This window comes from Mauremys mutica, chromosome 1 (assembly GCF_020497125.1).
Source record: "Mauremys mutica isolate MM-2020 ecotype Southern chromosome 1, ASM2049712v1, whole genome shotgun sequence".
NCBI lineage: Eukaryota > Metazoa > Chordata > Testudines > Geoemydidae > Mauremys > Mauremys mutica.
The window spans coordinates 21,015,726-21,032,744 of NC_059072.1; the positions used below are offsets into that span (position 1 = coordinate 21,015,726).

At 41.3% G+C, this 17,019-nt stretch overlaps 1 protein-coding gene across 1 annotated transcript in view; it reads left to right on the forward strand.

The window, feature by feature from the left end:
* Window positions 1-17,019, forward strand: part of PCLO (piccolo presynaptic cytomatrix protein) — a 541,568-nt gene that overhangs the window by 448,067 nt on the left and 76,482 nt on the right. Inside the window, exons 18-20 of the mRNA XM_045030493.1 lie at window positions 9,957-10,028; window positions 14,057-14,237; window positions 15,590-15,784. Of these exons, the coding sequence (XP_044886428.1) occupies window positions 9,957-10,028; window positions 14,057-14,237; window positions 15,590-15,784 (448 nt within the window). The remainder of the gene's footprint in view (window positions 1-9,956; window positions 10,029-14,056; window positions 14,238-15,589; window positions 15,785-17,019) is intronic.

A 17,019-nucleotide genomic window follows, 5' to 3' on the forward strand; every position in this document is an offset into this window, starting at 1 on the left:
TTCCATATTCAAGTAAAATACATATGGAATGCTGCTGTTTTCAAACATAATAGTGAGGGGCTTAAGGATGGGCTTAGTCAGCTGAGAGGAACATTTTAGGGTTTTTATTTTCCAAGGTGCCACAAGTACTCCTGTTCTTTTTGCGGATACAGACTAACACGGCTGCTACTCTGAAACCTATTTTCCAAGGGTAGACAGGCTTCAGTCACAGCTGTGGGAGGGGACTTACTATTTTTCTTCTGCTTACTGTTGTTAGTTTTCTAAATTTAATCTTGAGTTCCGAAATCAGTTGTAGCAGCCTTTAGCATGGCAGTGCTCTGAGTGTGAGAAAGAAATGTTTTGTCCTTTGTAAAAAATTCTGACAAAACGAGGATCTCCCTCCTGATTTAAATCCAAGAATTGTGGAGTAATGGACCTAGACAGATTATTTGTTTCCAGCACCTGGATCCATTTTCCCTAATGTTCCTATATTTCTTAGCATTTAGTTCTTGACACTTTCAGATTTAATTTTTCACAGCCATCCAATCTTTCAGTATTTTATAAATGCCTTCAGCATGCCAAGCTTGCTACATCAGAATGTCCAGATTTTTTCAGCTGCCTTGATGTGGTCCTTCATTCTGACACACAGCCCTTAAAATTAGCCTCCCAATTTCAAATTTGATTATTCATACTTCTCTTTCAGTGATGATAGTGTGGATTAGTTTTTGAATGAAGCAAAACTGAGACGGCTGGAGAAGGGACTAACATGGCTCACCGGATTAAAAATGGGTAGGGCTCCATGTCTGTCACGGAGGTCACAGAAGTCACAGATTCCGTGTCTTTCCGCAACCTCCGTGACTTCTGCAGGTGCCAGTGTGGCTGCCCAAGCAGCTGGCTCCAGGAACAGCTGCTCAGGTGGCCCTGGGGACAGCCACACCAGCCACTGCTCAGGCAGACCCGGCAGCAGTCCCAGGGCGGCTGGAACAGCCCCGGTCTGCGGCCCCCTGCAGCAGGTGTTGCTGGCCCCGGGTGACTCCGCCCGCAGGCGCCACTCCCCTCCCCAGCAGCGCCTCCCCCAAAATCCCTCCCCACACTCCCCCACAAGTTTTAGTCTCAGATATTTTTAGTATAAGTCAGGGATAGACAACCTTTGGCACATAGCCCATCAGGGAAATCCCTGGCAGGCCGAGACAGTTTGTTTACCTGAAGCATCCGCAGATTCGGCTGATTGCAGCTCCAGTTGACCACGGTTCACCGGTCCAGGCCAATGGGGGCTGCGGGAAGCAGTGGCCAGCACATCCCTCGGCCCACGCCACTTCCCGCAGCCCCCATTGGCCTGGAACGGCAAACCGCAGCCAGTGGGAGCTGTGATCGGCACAACCTGCAGACGCTGCAGGTAAACAAACCGGCCCAGCCCACCAGTGGATTTCCCTGATGGGCCGCATGCCAAAAGTTGCCGATCCCTGGTACAAGTCATGGACAGATCAAGGCCGTGATTTTTGGGACCTGCCTATGACTTTTACTAAAAATACCCATGACCAAATGGTAGTATTAATAATGGGATATGGAGTCTTTTACTGCTAAAGTCATGGGCTCAAATCCAGCTCAGCTATGGCTTCCAGGGTCTGTGTAAATGCTGTGTTTTGGTGTCATATCTTGAGGGTTTGCACACATAGCATTTCAAACTAATCCAAAAGTTCAAAGTGAAATTCAGCCAAATCCAGTGCCTGTTTTCACAGTGAAGGTATGGGAAATGAAAAGGTGAGCTTGGTATGGCTGCAACACAGCCCCTAAACCTCCCAGGTTCACTAAAGAGGTTTGTAAATCTTAGCAAACTTTCCAAATAATGCAGGGTGATTTTCAAGTTTAAAATTGTTTGGTTTCAGGTTCTGCTGTGAACATATCACAGGTCTAGTTAGCAGTGACTGAACATCAAAAATGTATTTGGTGATCTTAAATGAGCTGATGATCTCAGCCAGAGCCTAGCAGGCAGTTGCCTGTATCTCGGACACTCTTACCACAATCCCTAATTGGCAATGTAATAGTCAAACGTTTGCCATTCAGGATGTTAGCTAGGGCCTGTGCTAAGAGTGGCTGAAATACAGACACCTGCCCACTGGGCTAAGATCAAAGAATTTAAAATGTGACAAAAAAGGATTTTAAATGTTTTGACCCTTTGCTTCTACTGTAACTACTAATCCTATTCTGTTCTGTTCCATGGAGGTTCTGGGCAAAATTTTCAGGCTGAATAGTTTATTCAAGGAAAAATGCAGTTTAATTCAAACTTTTAGCAAATTTGACAAATAGTTTTGGCCATTCATAAAATGGTTGGAGGAAGAAATGGTGTTGGTGCTGCTATCCTTCCCATTTACAACCGTTAGCCCAGTGATTCGGGCACTCACCTGGAATACAAGTGACCCAGGTTTAAATCCCCAGTCTAGAACAGACCTGAAATGGACTTTTTTCATTCAACAAAAATACCAAAAAAATCAGATTCTGTTTGATCCAAAATGCTTTTTATTTTTTTATTTTTCAGAAATACCACCCAACCAAAAAATCAGTTATTCACCCAGCTCTATTTTAATACAACACTCATCACCTTGGTATCTGAGTGCCTTCCAGTAATACATTAAGAGAAGTACATTATGTGACTAACATCTGTCACATGTTGTTTGTTCTTTCATCATCTCTGCCAGGGGAGAAATGTGTGCCACAGAGTGCCTTTTTTTGGTATGGACTTTTCTTTTCATACCTCTCCTGGCATATATCTGTTGGCTAGAGAGAATGAGATGGTTGTGTAGGTGGATGATTCTTCTCTTAGGAAAATCCGGTGCCATTCAATGAATTAGCAAGAGTTCCACAGAGCAGCAAGGTTAAATAGCTTGCCAAGATAGCAAATAGCACCATACTCTCTCCCAGCATTGGATCTTTCCTGATTTTTGTGATTCCAGTTGTTCCTAGAATATATAATGGCTGCAAATGCACATATAAATAAACATATACTATAGCTTGGGGAATTGTCCCCATGCCACACTGTTCATAGTGTCTGGACGCATAGACAGCATGGATTGATATTTCACAACAGTTTGATAATGACTATAAATAGGAGTTTAAGAGAATAACTATGCTGGTTGCAGAACAGATGTTCTGATCAGCAGACTACTCAAGCTACATCAGACTCTGAATAAGCCATATACTGTCAGCAATCATTTCCTTGCTAGTGTTGGTTCAGAAGCTTGGTAAGGATTATTCTTTCAGAGAAGCATTTTCCTCTCCTCCATCAGTTTGGAGAGTTGGTCTGAAATCCATAAGATGAAATTAATTAAAGATGAGATCAAAGTACTGCACTTAGGAAGGAAAAATCAAATGCACAACTTACAAAATGGGGAATAATTGGCAAGGTTACTGCTGAAAAGTTTCAGAGGGTCATACTGGATCACAGATTGAATTGAGTCAATAATGTGATGCAATTGCAAACAAGTCTAATATCATTCTGGGGTGTATTAACAGGAGGTAATTGTCCTGATCTACCCGGCACTGATGGGGCCTCAGCTGGAGTAATGTGTCCAGTTCTGGGCACCACACATTAGGAAAGATAAATTGGAGAGAGTCCAGAGGAGAGCAACAAAAATGATAAAAATTTAGAAACCTGAACTCTGATGCAAGATTAACAAAAAACTGGGCAGGTTTAGTCTTGAGAAAAAAAGACTGAGGGGGAGCTGATAACAGTCTTCAAATATTTTGAGGGCTGTTATAAAAAGGACAGTAATCAATTGTTCTCCATATCCACTGAAGGTAGGACGAAAAGTCATGGGCTTAATCTGTGGCAAGGGAGACTTAGATATTAGGAAAAGTTTTCTAACTATAAGGGTAGTTAGATTCTGCAATAGGCGTCACTGGAGGGTTTTAAGAACAAGTTGTACAAACACCTGTGATGGATGGTCTAGTTTACTTGGTCCTTCCTCAGCACAGGGCATTGGACTTTATGACCTTTCAAGGCCGTTTGATTCTACGATCAAAAGCATGCTCGCCTGTTGACAGCAAATAAGTATTATTAAATATTTGCTAATACAGTCCTTTTAACGTCACTGTCTAGACATTGGCTGGTTATACAATTTTTCATTTTCTTTCATAACATAGCAGAAATTAAACTGAAAATAATTATGAGAAAGACTTTTGAATGAAACAGACTTTTTCAAGACTGTGATGATTAATTTTGGAATGTAGCAAGTTCCAATTAGACAGTTAAATGCAAAAAAATAAGTAAAGCTGAGTATTTATTTCATAATTTAAGTTTTTTGAAGGGGAGAATGGTGGAGATATTTTCAGTTTAGGGAGGGGTTCTAAACATATATTACAAACACTGCTATGTATTTTCAGTGCAAGCCACCTTTCTTTGGATAGGTGGAAGATGGAGTGATGAAAGCAGAGGATTTGGCATGAAAAGTTCTGAGTTTTATTCCTGCCTTTGCCACTGACACATTACACGGCATTGGACAAATCAAAAAAACAATGGCTGCCACAGTTTTCTGATTAGTATGAAGTGGGTAGCAATATTTTCTTACATTGTGGGAGTATTGTGAGGCTCGGTGTTACGCTAATAAATAAAACCAACAGGATCTTATAAGAGGGACAAGGCAAAACACCACATTTATTGCAAATACAACAAAATAGTTTTGACAGCTGTTATAATCATTCACTCAGACAAACATTCACACAGGTTCTGCAATGGTTGTTATAGTTACCAGCCTGAGAGTTGCTCGTGCCAAGTCACTAGCCAGGTGGCTTGGACACGAGAGTGGAGTTGAGTCGTGTCAGATGCGCATCCGATGCTCCTGGAGGGTGGTCGCAGAACCAGACTCAAAGAGCTCAGTCCCCTGGTCCTGTTCTTATAGGTCTTTGCCTCAATGTATGTCTATGGAAATTGCTTCATCATGCTGAATTCATGATTGGGATAACCATTAATCAGCTTGATCAGCCGATGGTACATCCATGACGGGTATACATTATCTTCGAGTCTTCTATCTTTCCTTGATGCGCTTGGGTGGGTTCCGGCATGCCCTCCAAGGATCATCCAGTTGCCTCCGCCCTGCCTTATCTTCAGCCCATTGATGGTTGTGAGTCTTAGGTTTCGGCTGGTACTAGTTTCTGATCAATTATCTACCTGTCACAAACACTCGCTCCCATGCACTCAGCATTCTTACATCCAGATTTAACAGGTTTGATTTAATTCTTCTCTCCCTCTTTTTATTGCTAAAAGATTTACATAGGCCTAATCAAGTTTCTCAAGGGATGAGAGGATCAGTGGGTATGGCTTAAGAAAACATCATTGTTTTTCCCAAAGTTCTTATCATCCCTTGGTACAGACTTTCTGTCCCGTAACAGCATTCTTATCGGTTACTTGCATATTCAGGCCTTAGATAATTGGTATTTTGGCCTTGGGCTTGTTACAAAGATTCATTCAACAAATTTCAGCAGAGAACAGAGAGAAATTCACTTAACACGGATCAAGTATCTAAAACAGAGATTTCTTTTAACAACTATGTTCTACTCTTATTCTTTTATATTACTATACTTTAACTAGATCCAGCATCGGTTCTTTAATGTTTGTAAAGCACTTATGCTTCCTTGAATGAAATTAATATATAATAGATTTATTTAGAAAGGATATAGATTTCAAAGACATGTAAGTGACTTAGGAGCCTAAGATAATTTTCAAAAGTGACTTAGGCACCTTTGAGCTTCAGTCTCATTGAAAGCCACTTAGGTTCCTGAATGCCTTAGTCACTTTTGAAAATGCAATTTAAGTGCCTAATCATTTAGGCTCTTTTGAAAATTGTATCCACATTCCCTTCCTACCCCTGTGTACCGAGTCCTTTATAACAATGTAAAAGGCAATGCATTAAAAAACCTCTTAAAATATTAATATAAAACTAAATAACTACAAATAATTATAAAATTATTTAGTATTAATTATTCTGCACCAGGCCTCCTGGCATAAATTAGTACTATGCTCTTCCAAAACTGCTTTGAAGAAATGTAATAAGAGAAGGCTCTACATCTGGGGTAGGACTCAGGGACTGCATAAAAATGTTCTGCTTGCTCTATGGAATATTAGGATTGGAAGGGACCTAAGGAGGTCATCTAGTCCAACCCCCTGCTCAAAGCAGGACAAATCCCCAGACAGATTTTTACCCCACTTCCTTAAATGGCCCCCTCAAGGATTGAATTTACAACCCTGGGTTTAGCAGGCCAATGCTCAAACCACTGAGCTATCCCTCCACCCTACTGAGCTATCCCTCCCCCATTCAGTGAGTTGTGTGAATTTTCCCAGGGGAGAATATAGAAAATATTCCCAGTGGTATGATCCATAGCTACACATACACAAATACCACAGTCATCAGCAATATCACACAGGCAGTGATCTCCGGACCTTCAGATGGAGATCTCTGCCATGTGAATTATTAATATAGTAGTTAGCTGTTAGTTGTGTCTGAGCCAGTTACTAGAGGAGACATTAGTCACATGCGCAGGGGGGAGGGTCTGACATTCTAGGCAGTATATGGGGAAATGGCAGACATTAGCTGTTTATGCAGAGACTGTTGTTTCTAAGGACAGTAAGGATGAAATCCTGTTCAAACTGAAGTCAATGGTAAAACTGCCATTAGTAGCTTGAGTGGGCCCAGGATTTCATCCAAATTGTCACATGATCTGTCACAATGCTCACTTCTATCTAGTAACTTCCCACACAAGAAACACCCACTAATTGATTCAGGCTCAGCAATGCCTTTGTCTCACCATGACTGGCACCTAGCCAAAGTTGCTTCCTGATCAAAGGCCTGGTCTACACTGGGGGAGGGGGGGGTTCGAACTAAGGTACTCAAGTTCAGCTACGCGAATAGCGTAGCTGAACTCGAAGTACCTTAGTTCGAACTACTCACCCATCCAGACGCTGCGGGATCAAAGTCCGCGGCTCCCCCGTCGACTCCGCCACCGCCGTTCGCGGTGGTGGAGTTCCGGAGTCGACGGGAGTGCGTTCGGAGTTCAATATATCGCGTCTAGATGAGACGCGATATATCGAACTCCGAGAAGTCGATCGCTACCCACCAACCCGGGCGGCTAGTATGGACGTACCCAAACTGTATTCATGGCCATCTAGCTGTCTCTTCGCCTGGGAACACTTGTTCTTTTCCTGAGGAGTGCACTCCCCACCTACACAAACACACCAACTCAGGTTTAGAAAAATTACTTGCAATCACTTCATCCGTTAACTTCCTGAGGGGACCTTGAATCACTGGCTTCAGCTGCTCAAATTGCTTCACTTTGCTCAGATAGTGAGGTACACACAAGCGCTACTTGTATAATCTCTAACCACAAAATGCTCTTGGCTCTTTAATTGTGGTACATATGTCTTCAGACAAATACTTCCCCTCAACTCATATTTGAAACTTATCTCATGCACCCTGCTTAGCAGAGTTCCTCCGATGTTTTTCCATTATCCTGGTATTTTATAAAAGCTTTATTAAGTTAAGAGGATTAAAATAGACACTACAAAGAAATGTGGAGTACTATACATTTCTAGCTCTGTTTTATTATCTTGCTAATAGAAAAATGCGGTTCCAGCATAGGACCAGTGGCTTGAAATCCTGGTCTGCGCTGGATAAGATAGCTCCATCTGAAGCGGGGGTGGGGGGGAGGGTGATTCTTGTTCAGTGGCACAAACATAAATTATGCAGGTTAAATACACAATGAAACCTTTTTTTTTCAAATTTAGACTTAAGAGAAATGATAAGAGAGTAAGGAAGAGAAAGACTAATGTGCTGCCAACATTTTAATAAAGGCTCCCTCAAAAACATTCTGCCTCACTCAGCAGTGCTCTCCATGTCAAATACTCTTCCCACACAATAAAATATGTATCAGTTCCACACAAAAATTCAATCAGATCCATACTTTCTCCCCTCCTAGATCCATCTAGCCTTCCTTGTGTCCTAGTAAAGCACATTCATAACCTGTAATGAAGAGGCACTCTTTAGAACATATCTCTAAATGATTAAATATCTTTGCCTGTATTTTGTAAAGGGCATTCACAAATGATGTGCTAAGCTTTCCGTGCTATCTTGCCACTTTATACAGTTTCTTTTTCGAACTTCTGTTTAATTTTTCACAGGATATTTCCAATAAAAATGTGTTCTATATTGCCCGAGTGGATAGGATATAAAAAAAGAGAGAGAATTCACAGAATTTCACTTAGTTAAGAACACTTTTTAAATCTTTGCTTTCAAATCATATTTTTATTGTTGCCCTATTTAATAAGTGTATTATGTATTCCCCCCAAAAATATTTTAATCTCCTTTTCCGGGTGGGGAGGTGGATATAAACTGATTTTAACATAATTTTCAAAGAAACTGGCACTGCATAATTGTTCAATTTACTAAGACTAAGTGAGACCAGAAGATATTTTGTAGCAACAATAATAATAAATCCACTGTTTAATGTGAAGGTCTTCTACATCAGTAAGAATATCTGCATCAAACTGAGCAGCACTGGGAAATTTTGATGAGGTAGATGCTGCCTCATTTGAGAGGATACTGTTTAACATATACATGAAGTGGTGTGGCTTGTGCTGCTGATAAAGACTTCCATTCCATTATTAGTCCTTTGGCCCAAGGAATGTTATCCAGTATTTAAGACCTTGCTGGGTTGCTTCTGTTAAGAGGAGAAATTGATAATATGTGTCAGGTATTTCTTTGGTGCAATCCTGTTTGCTGACAAAGTATGTTCACAAAGTCCTGTTTCCTTGAACATAGTAGAAACAAACAGGAGTCTGTTCCTTGCTCCCAATTTTCATGCTTGACTTTCCTGTGTGTCCTGTGCTCCAAGGAGCCCTGTCCCCGTCAAGGCCACCCTCAGGACTGTTTCTCTCACTGTCTGCAGCTTCCGCCCTCTAACACACACAGCGGCTGCAATCCGCCAATCAACCCCCGTGCCTGTGTATTTCCAACCAGTCCTGGGAAACTTCTCAGACCATGCAGATTAAACAGGCCATGCGGCCTATTGCCTTGGGAAGTAGTTTCTATTATCTCCAGCTATCTCACTTCGTGAATAAGGCTTATTTGCTCTAGCCATTTAGCCTGAAAGGAGGGTGGTTAGCACAACCATTAGCTTTAAAGTGGCCTGTGACAGTCTGTTTGCTAGCAGCCATTTACATCTTCTTACACAGTAACAGTAGAATTGGTTCTGCATGGGTGGACCCTACCCAATTGACTTCACTGAGGCCAGGTTTACACTACCACTTCCTTTGGTATAACTTATGTCGTTCAGGGATCTGAATAAACCACCCACCTGAGCGACATAAGGTACACCGACCTAAGTGCTGATGTGAACAGCACTATGTCAGCATTGGAGCTTCTCATGCCGACGTGGCTGCCGCCCCTTGCGGACATAGATTTATTATGGCAACAAGAGAGCTCTTTCCCATCAGCATAGAGCATCTTCACCAGACGTAGCGCTTCTAGCGTAGACTAGCCCTGAGGTCCTGGCTTCACAGATCAGATTGTAGGAGTGAGACATTGTAAAGTAATATTTAAAATCCACATTCCAACTCACCTCAGCTGCAGGCAAGTCAATTCTCCCAACCTGAGTAACAGAAGAGCGAGAGGAGTAGAGATCTGTAGTCACTATCAACATTTAAAAAGTCGCAGTAGGGGCCTCGTGGTGGACACACTGTCAGGCTTTCAAAAGCAACTTTTGAGAGTCCCAGCAGCACTTTTTACAAGCCCATCCGTCTTGACAGCAAACTCCAGCTTTGCCCAGAATTAATTTTCTGAGATCAAGGTTGATGTGAGGATAAAAAATTGCCTGGCTGTCACATTGAAAAAGAATGCCAGCAAGTAATAACAAATAGAAGCTATTGTATGAATGCGACATGAGGTTTATGATGGCAATTGGGATTAATCATCTTTTGATTTAAACTGTAGCTGAAGAAGAAAACACTGGAAGTGACTGTCTGGGATTATGATAGATTCTCCTCCAATGACTTTCTGGGTGAAGTGAGTATCTAATTTCCTCTCTTCCAGCAACCTCCCTCCCCACCTCTTGGGAGACACCTGATTAAATGCACATTGATAATCAGAGATTGTTTGTTTAGTGGGTGTGGGACTCGCGGAAACATTTTTCTTTAGGCTTAGCTTCTGGGCCATAACTATACTACTGTCCAACTTCATAATAAATGTGTGAGATTTCCTTCTTTCACCCAAAAAGGACACTGAACTTTTCTGTCTCTTGGTATATCATAGTAGGGCTAATTTTGTGCACTTAGGTTTAAGTGATTGTGGTGAATAGTTCCACTAATTTAGCTCAATGATTCAAAAGTAACTTGATGAGAGATCTCAACTCTGACAAATAGAGTCTGTCCTTATCTCAGCATGGGAGGCGAGGACTGAGGAGTTTTCTATAGTGTGGGGAGAAGAGTGGCAGTGCCAATGAATCAAGGACCAATTTCTGCCTGCAGGCCATGATTTCGCAAGGCACTTAAGCACCTTGAATTGCAACGAAGTCAGTAGCGTTGCACAGGTGTAACTGAAAGCACAGTCTTGTATAGTTTATTCATAATGTCTCAATTACTAATACTGCACCAGGTCAGCCATGATGAAAAGCTTGGAGACAGCCTGCTTTCCCTTTTTGTTTTAAAGCATATGTAATATGGAATTACCAGCAATAACCATGTCAAATCAGTAATTAAAATTGTTATTACCATAGAGGATAACAATTAGAAACAATTACCCAGAAAAATCAATTACTAAAATTACCATTCGGATCAAGTGATACGAATGTAAAAAAAATTGCTTACCCTGCATTTAAGGTATATTATACAGCATATGCAATGAAATGTTATTCAGTTTAGCACCAGATATGCTTTATTGTGACTGTAGTACCAGGCAAGCTATGTCACCACTTAAAAAATCTCTAGAACAAATGTATGGATGAGTTTAAAAAATGATTACATCCTACCTACCACATCACATTGTTGCTGTCTTCAGCATATTTATCATACCCCAAAATGCATGACTTTAGAGAGTATCTACATCATTAGTATTTATGACCTTAAGATTAAATTGGTGTTCTAATGACTGCTTCTCTGGCATGATTAACACTTTTGACTTGAAATATGAGCACCATCTACAAGTATTTAATTTAATTTATAACTTAATTTCTATTTAAATTTGAATGCAGTTTCTAGTGGGGAAAGTGAGAGAGTGCAAACAACTATATTTCAGGCCCACTAGTTGGGGGCTGTCAAGGGTTAAATCAGAAGGAAGCCTAACCAGTGACAGTGGATGTGGGGTGCATCCAAAAAATAAAACTTGTCAATGATTGATGGCCCTAAGAGCACCACTGATGAAGCAACTAAAAGGCCCCCAAAGAGAACAAGCCAGAGCCTGGGTCATGCCCTGGCATATGAGAGCTAAGGACAGATGTTTGTTCTGCCCTGCTAGTGAGAGACAGACTTGAGGAGACTTCCCAGGTAGAGCTGAGGAGGCTTTCACCAATTCATTGGACTGCTGAATCAGTCTGTATTTTTTTCTCTAATCAGATGACAAAGGCTTAGCTCCTAAAGTATTTGCACCCTTTTCTTCTGCCAGCACTAGAGAAGATTCCCTTACTGTTAAATGTATGAGTTTATTGGGAGCCTGCAACGGTTACAACCTGCAGGGGCTTCAGTTTTAGTTACCTATAGCTTCTGGCTGTTGTCCAACTGGCTTGCTGCTAAGTATCCAAATGTTTGGTCTACAGGACAGTCACACAGTGACCTCATCCTGGGGTCAGATACCAGGAGCTGTTCCACACAGAATATTTGTCTGTACGTAGATCAGTCTAATTCTAACAATTTTGTGCTTTGGTGTTCCCACCACTTCCAAAGGAGAACTAGCCAAGAACTTACCATCAGAACTATTTCCTACCATTATTCAGCCTAATTTCCATGGCACTACTCTTTGCTAAATTCCTTTTTAACCACCCTAAACTATTCATCTCTACTTACTGCTCCATCTGTGAGTGGTCTCTTTGGGTTTGTCTCAGGCTGACCAACCTCTTTGCTGAGTCTGTGGTACCCTGCTAAGGGGACAGCGATCAATGACAGCTCCACAAGCTGTGTTCTACATGCACCACATTCAGTGTCCCTTGGATAGAGTTCCTCCAGTCCTTACTTAATCTTTAGTAGCTTCAGGCAGTGGGCCTAGGGTGACCAGACAGCAAGTGTGAAAAATCGGGACAGGGGGTGGGGGGTAATAGGAGCCTACATAAGACAAAGCCCCAAATATCAGGACTGTCCCTATAAAATCGGGTCATCTGGTCACCCTAAGTGGGCCTGATGTATACTTGTTTGCTGTCTAGGCTGGGAACTGTTCTCCTTTAATCTCTGCAATAATTAGAGACCTTCTCTGGAGTACCGGGGAAGTTCTAGAAAACTGGAAGAAAGCTAATGTGCCAATTTTTAAAAAGGGTAAACAGGATGACCGCAGGTCATTATAGTCCTGTCAGCCTGACACTGATCCTGGGAAAGATAGTGAAGCAGCATATAAGACTAAATTAATAGAGAATTAAAAGAGGGTAGTGTGATTAATGCCAATCAGCATGGGTTTTATGGAAACTAGATCTGTCAAACTAACTTGGTAATATTTTTTTTGTTTGGTGACATTACTAGTTTGGTTGATAAAGGTAATAGCGTTCAGGTAATATACTTAGACTTCTATAAGGCCTTTGACTTGATACCACACAACATTTTGATTAAAAAACTGGAATGATATAAAATTAACATGGCACACATTAAATACATTTAAAACTGGCTAACTGATACGTCTCCAAATGTAACTGTAAATGGGGTATCATCATTGAGCAGGTGTGTTTCCAGTGGGATCCTGCATTCTATCTATTTAGTATTTTTATCAGTGACATGAAAGAAAACATACAATTCTGTAAGTACCTACATGGGAAACAAATATTCTCCATCACTGACAATTTTAAAGTTGAAAGGTTTTCCAATGTAATGCTCTAGGAATTATTCTGGGGGAGTTCTATGGCCTGTGCTACACAGAAAGTCAGACTTGATGATCACAGTGGTCCTGTCTGGCCTTGGAATCTCTGAATCCTTAAGTAGCTGCTCCTTTAAGATGTCTGACTACAATATGGCCCAAAGTTTTACCCTCACAGCCTCTTTTCTGTTTCCAAATATTTAAGGTGAGTGGGGTTTTTGTTTTGTTTTGTTTTTATGGTGGAGCATTCAGCAGTTCTTTGATGCGTTAAAGAGAGGGTCTAGAGGATTGTTCATCCCCCTGGGCAACTCTTGCTTTGCAGCTCGTAGGTCGCTGGAAGTTGTCTCCAACTTATTCTGTGCTCCCTGCTCCCCTTCATGAACTCGATCTCTCCCCAAAAAGCTCTGCTTCCTAAGGACAGAAGATGTTTGTAATCAGCTGCCTATTCTACCTCCTTTGCACTGGCTGAATCCTGAAGAGAACGTCCCCTTTCTGGGCAGATCTTTCTAAAGGCTTCCAAGACTCCTGCCTGCAGTGCTAGTTGCCAAGAGTAGTGGATCCCAGCAGAGTAAATTCAGAGGAGCACAGGCTACATCATTTAAAGGTCTGCACAGTTGTTCCCCTCATGGCAATGCGCTCAGGGCATCTTCTTCCCCTCCCCGATGCAGCTCTGATTCCTAAAAGGCATTATTGAGTACTGGTTTTTTAAGCAATGGAAAATAATTGTTCCCTCAATACTTAAAGTTATAGCTATCTCTTTCCTTTGTGGGGTAAAAAATAATAGATATTAACATTTGAATATAATCATCAAGCACATATAAATACTTAAAGAACCTTTCAGAATCATTCTTACATCATACAAGATCTCTTTAGTAATAAATATCCATTAACATCTCATCTTCTCCTTATAGGATTTATATTGGTATGATTCTATTAATTTTTGTGTGTGATACGATTGACTTACACCAGCATCAGTGAGATCAGATTCAGTCCTCTTTGTGTCTCATGTTATATCTTAATCAGATATATCATATGTCATTGTGCAGATATTGATTGAGCTATCCAGCACCTCTCAGCTTGACAACACCCCAAGGTGGTATCCTCTGAAGGAGCAGACTGAAAGTATTGACCATGGGAAATCTCATTCTGGGCAGAGCAACCAGCAATCACCAAAGCCATCTGTCATCAAGAGCAGAAGTCACGGAATCTTCCCTGACCCATCCAAGGGTAAGAGCTATGGAAAATTTCCCTAACGAGTCCTCAGAAATCTGTGATGTAACAGAACCTTTTGTGATTTTCAGGGTCCCATGGAAAAACAGTGTGACTTGCATATATTTTTTACATATTTACTTTTATTAAAGGCTAAATTCAGCCTCAGAGTGATTTCAGTGGAGTTACGACTGCTTACACCAAAGCTGAATTTGGCCTTTTCAGTACCATGAAGTTTACTAAGTAATTGTATCTTTCAAACAGTATATTATAACATGAGATCCTGTGTGTTCTGCACAGGTATTAGAGATCTCATGGTACTTTTCATTTGCCTTTGGATTAGGCTTTTCATTTGCCTTTGGATTAGGCTTTCTTTTTTATTTCATTTTATTTTATGGCGCTGTGTTTTGAGCATGTATGCTAATATTTACACTGTTGTCCTCTGACATTGTCAAACTGACATTTTTTTAAAGAATCATAATGAGTGTAAGTTCATTTCACCTTCATGATGGGCCTGCGCAGAATGTGGGTTACACTGTTGTAAATCAGGAGTAACTCCATTGAAATCAGTGGCAGTAGTGGAGTTACACTACTGTGAGTGAGTGAAGAATCAGGCTCAGTGTCTCCAAAACCAACAGTCAATGTGTATCATTCTTCAGAATATTTTTTTTCAGACTAAATATAGCAGTTTCCCCAATATCTCAGCTGGCAAACATTGTATATATGCAGCACATGTAGTACCAGAGCAATGTCCATGTGATAAAGCGGTACAAATGGAGGTCAGATGACAGCAGCAAACTAACAGGATAGTGTTCTGGTAATAACACACAGTCTGTCCTATTTCTTTTTGGTGTAATGTTGTTTTGATGATGATTCTGTAAAGCACTGTGTACTTGCAAGGACAATAAATCTTGTCTAAATCAGAGATGGCTGTGGATATATTGTGACTTGAACTACACACCACGACAGGGGGATCCTAAACTTGCTCGGCCTAGCTTGGACTTGAGTCTGGACACTCAGGGGTAAATGGTGCTGCTTGCCTGCTTCCTTCGTGCAGCACAGGTGGGTAAGGAGGAACAGGAAATGTGCTAAGCCTTGGCTCCACCCACCAGTTCACCAGCGAGCAAAGCTGGGTCAGCATGGGAGGTGTCAGAATTTGCTGCTGGTATAGGCCAGCAGCAAACTATACCTTGGACCACAGAACAACAGGAAAGCAGGGAGGGAATTGTGATTCATTGTGCCAGACACAGTGCCTGCTGGGGCTACTGCTGGAGTGAGGCATTTCAGGACTGTGCCTGGAAACACAATTTTGTGAGAGAGATTATTTATTTAATAGAAATAACACTCATGTTTATCCTTTTCCCCATCAGACATGCAGATGCCCACCATTGAGAAATCTCACAGCAGTCCAGGGAGCTCTAAATCTTCTTCTGAAGGACATCTGCGCTCTCATGGACCATCCCGCAGCCAAAGCAAAACCAGCGTCACTCAAACCCACCTTGAAGACGCTGGGGCAGCCATCGCTGCTGCTGAAGCAGCTGTCCAACAGCTTCGCCTTCAACCAAGTAAAAGACGCAAATAAATTCCTCAGCATGGCAGCTTAATGTTCATCTGTTGCCTTTTTCCCCTGCTGTCCTTCCCAGTTTGCTTTTTGTTTGTTTCCGTTCTTGGCACATTGTGCTCACTCTGTTCAATGTCTTTCTTTGTGTGTGTGTGTGTGTGAACACATATAAGTACAATATACTCCTCCTATTTATAAGTCTTTTGTTTTTTAATTTATATAGACTACAGTAAAACTGGCTGTTTCTCCATCACTCCCACCATTTGTGGCCCATGACGTTCCAGAACTGTGCATGGCTCATGGAATCTTCCACTGTGTGTTGTTGTTTTGGTGTTGCTAAATTTCTCAACCACAAAAATAATCAAACTGTCAGATAGGTGGCTGCCAGCTTTCAAAGAATCACATCCAACATGCATTGAGAGCACATTAACAGCATGATATTAACATCAGAAAACAAGCAGGACATCTACACTGGAGGACAATGGTGGAGAGGACTTCAGGTTGAAAAAACAGTTGTTACTTAACAGCATGACTCAATTTCCTATATTTGAAGCATGGTTGCTTATAAGTCTCTAACATTCCACTCTTTTGAAAGATTTATTAAAGGCAACCTACTCTGTACAACGTTTCAGATAAATGCGTATTAGTGAACAGTAGGCTGACAATAAATACACCAGACTATTAACAAGGAACTTAGGTACTGAATAGTATTAATAATCTTATCATTCCACTCTCCTTGGGCTTTTCTAAGCCAATTGCTGTAGTAGTGGATTCAATTTCATTAGCTGCTTTATGCCACAGATTTATTTAGGGCTAGAATAGGATTTGTCTGGCAGCTGGAAATAGATTCACAAATGACAAACTTTCCATTCAGAATTCTAGCACTACAGAATACAATTCAGACCTGCATCTTATTACTGGTTGAGGATTTAGTTTCTGCAAATTAAAACTGTCCAACTGTGGACTCACTGTGTTTGTCTTCAGGGTTTGTTGGTGTGCCATAAACTCATCGTGGTATAAAACACAAAGGGGGGGAAAACTATTTTCCTTGTCCCACCGTCATTAATAAAGAAACAGCCAGTTTTAACACCCTTTAATGCTGTGCATGTGGTGTCTCTTTGGTGTTTGAAAACCCTACTTATTTAAGTGCAGAACAAAACACTTCTGTTTGCATGAATAACATTTAAGCTGGTTCCATCTGAGGATACATACTCTGGGTTTCCATTTCACCCACACTGC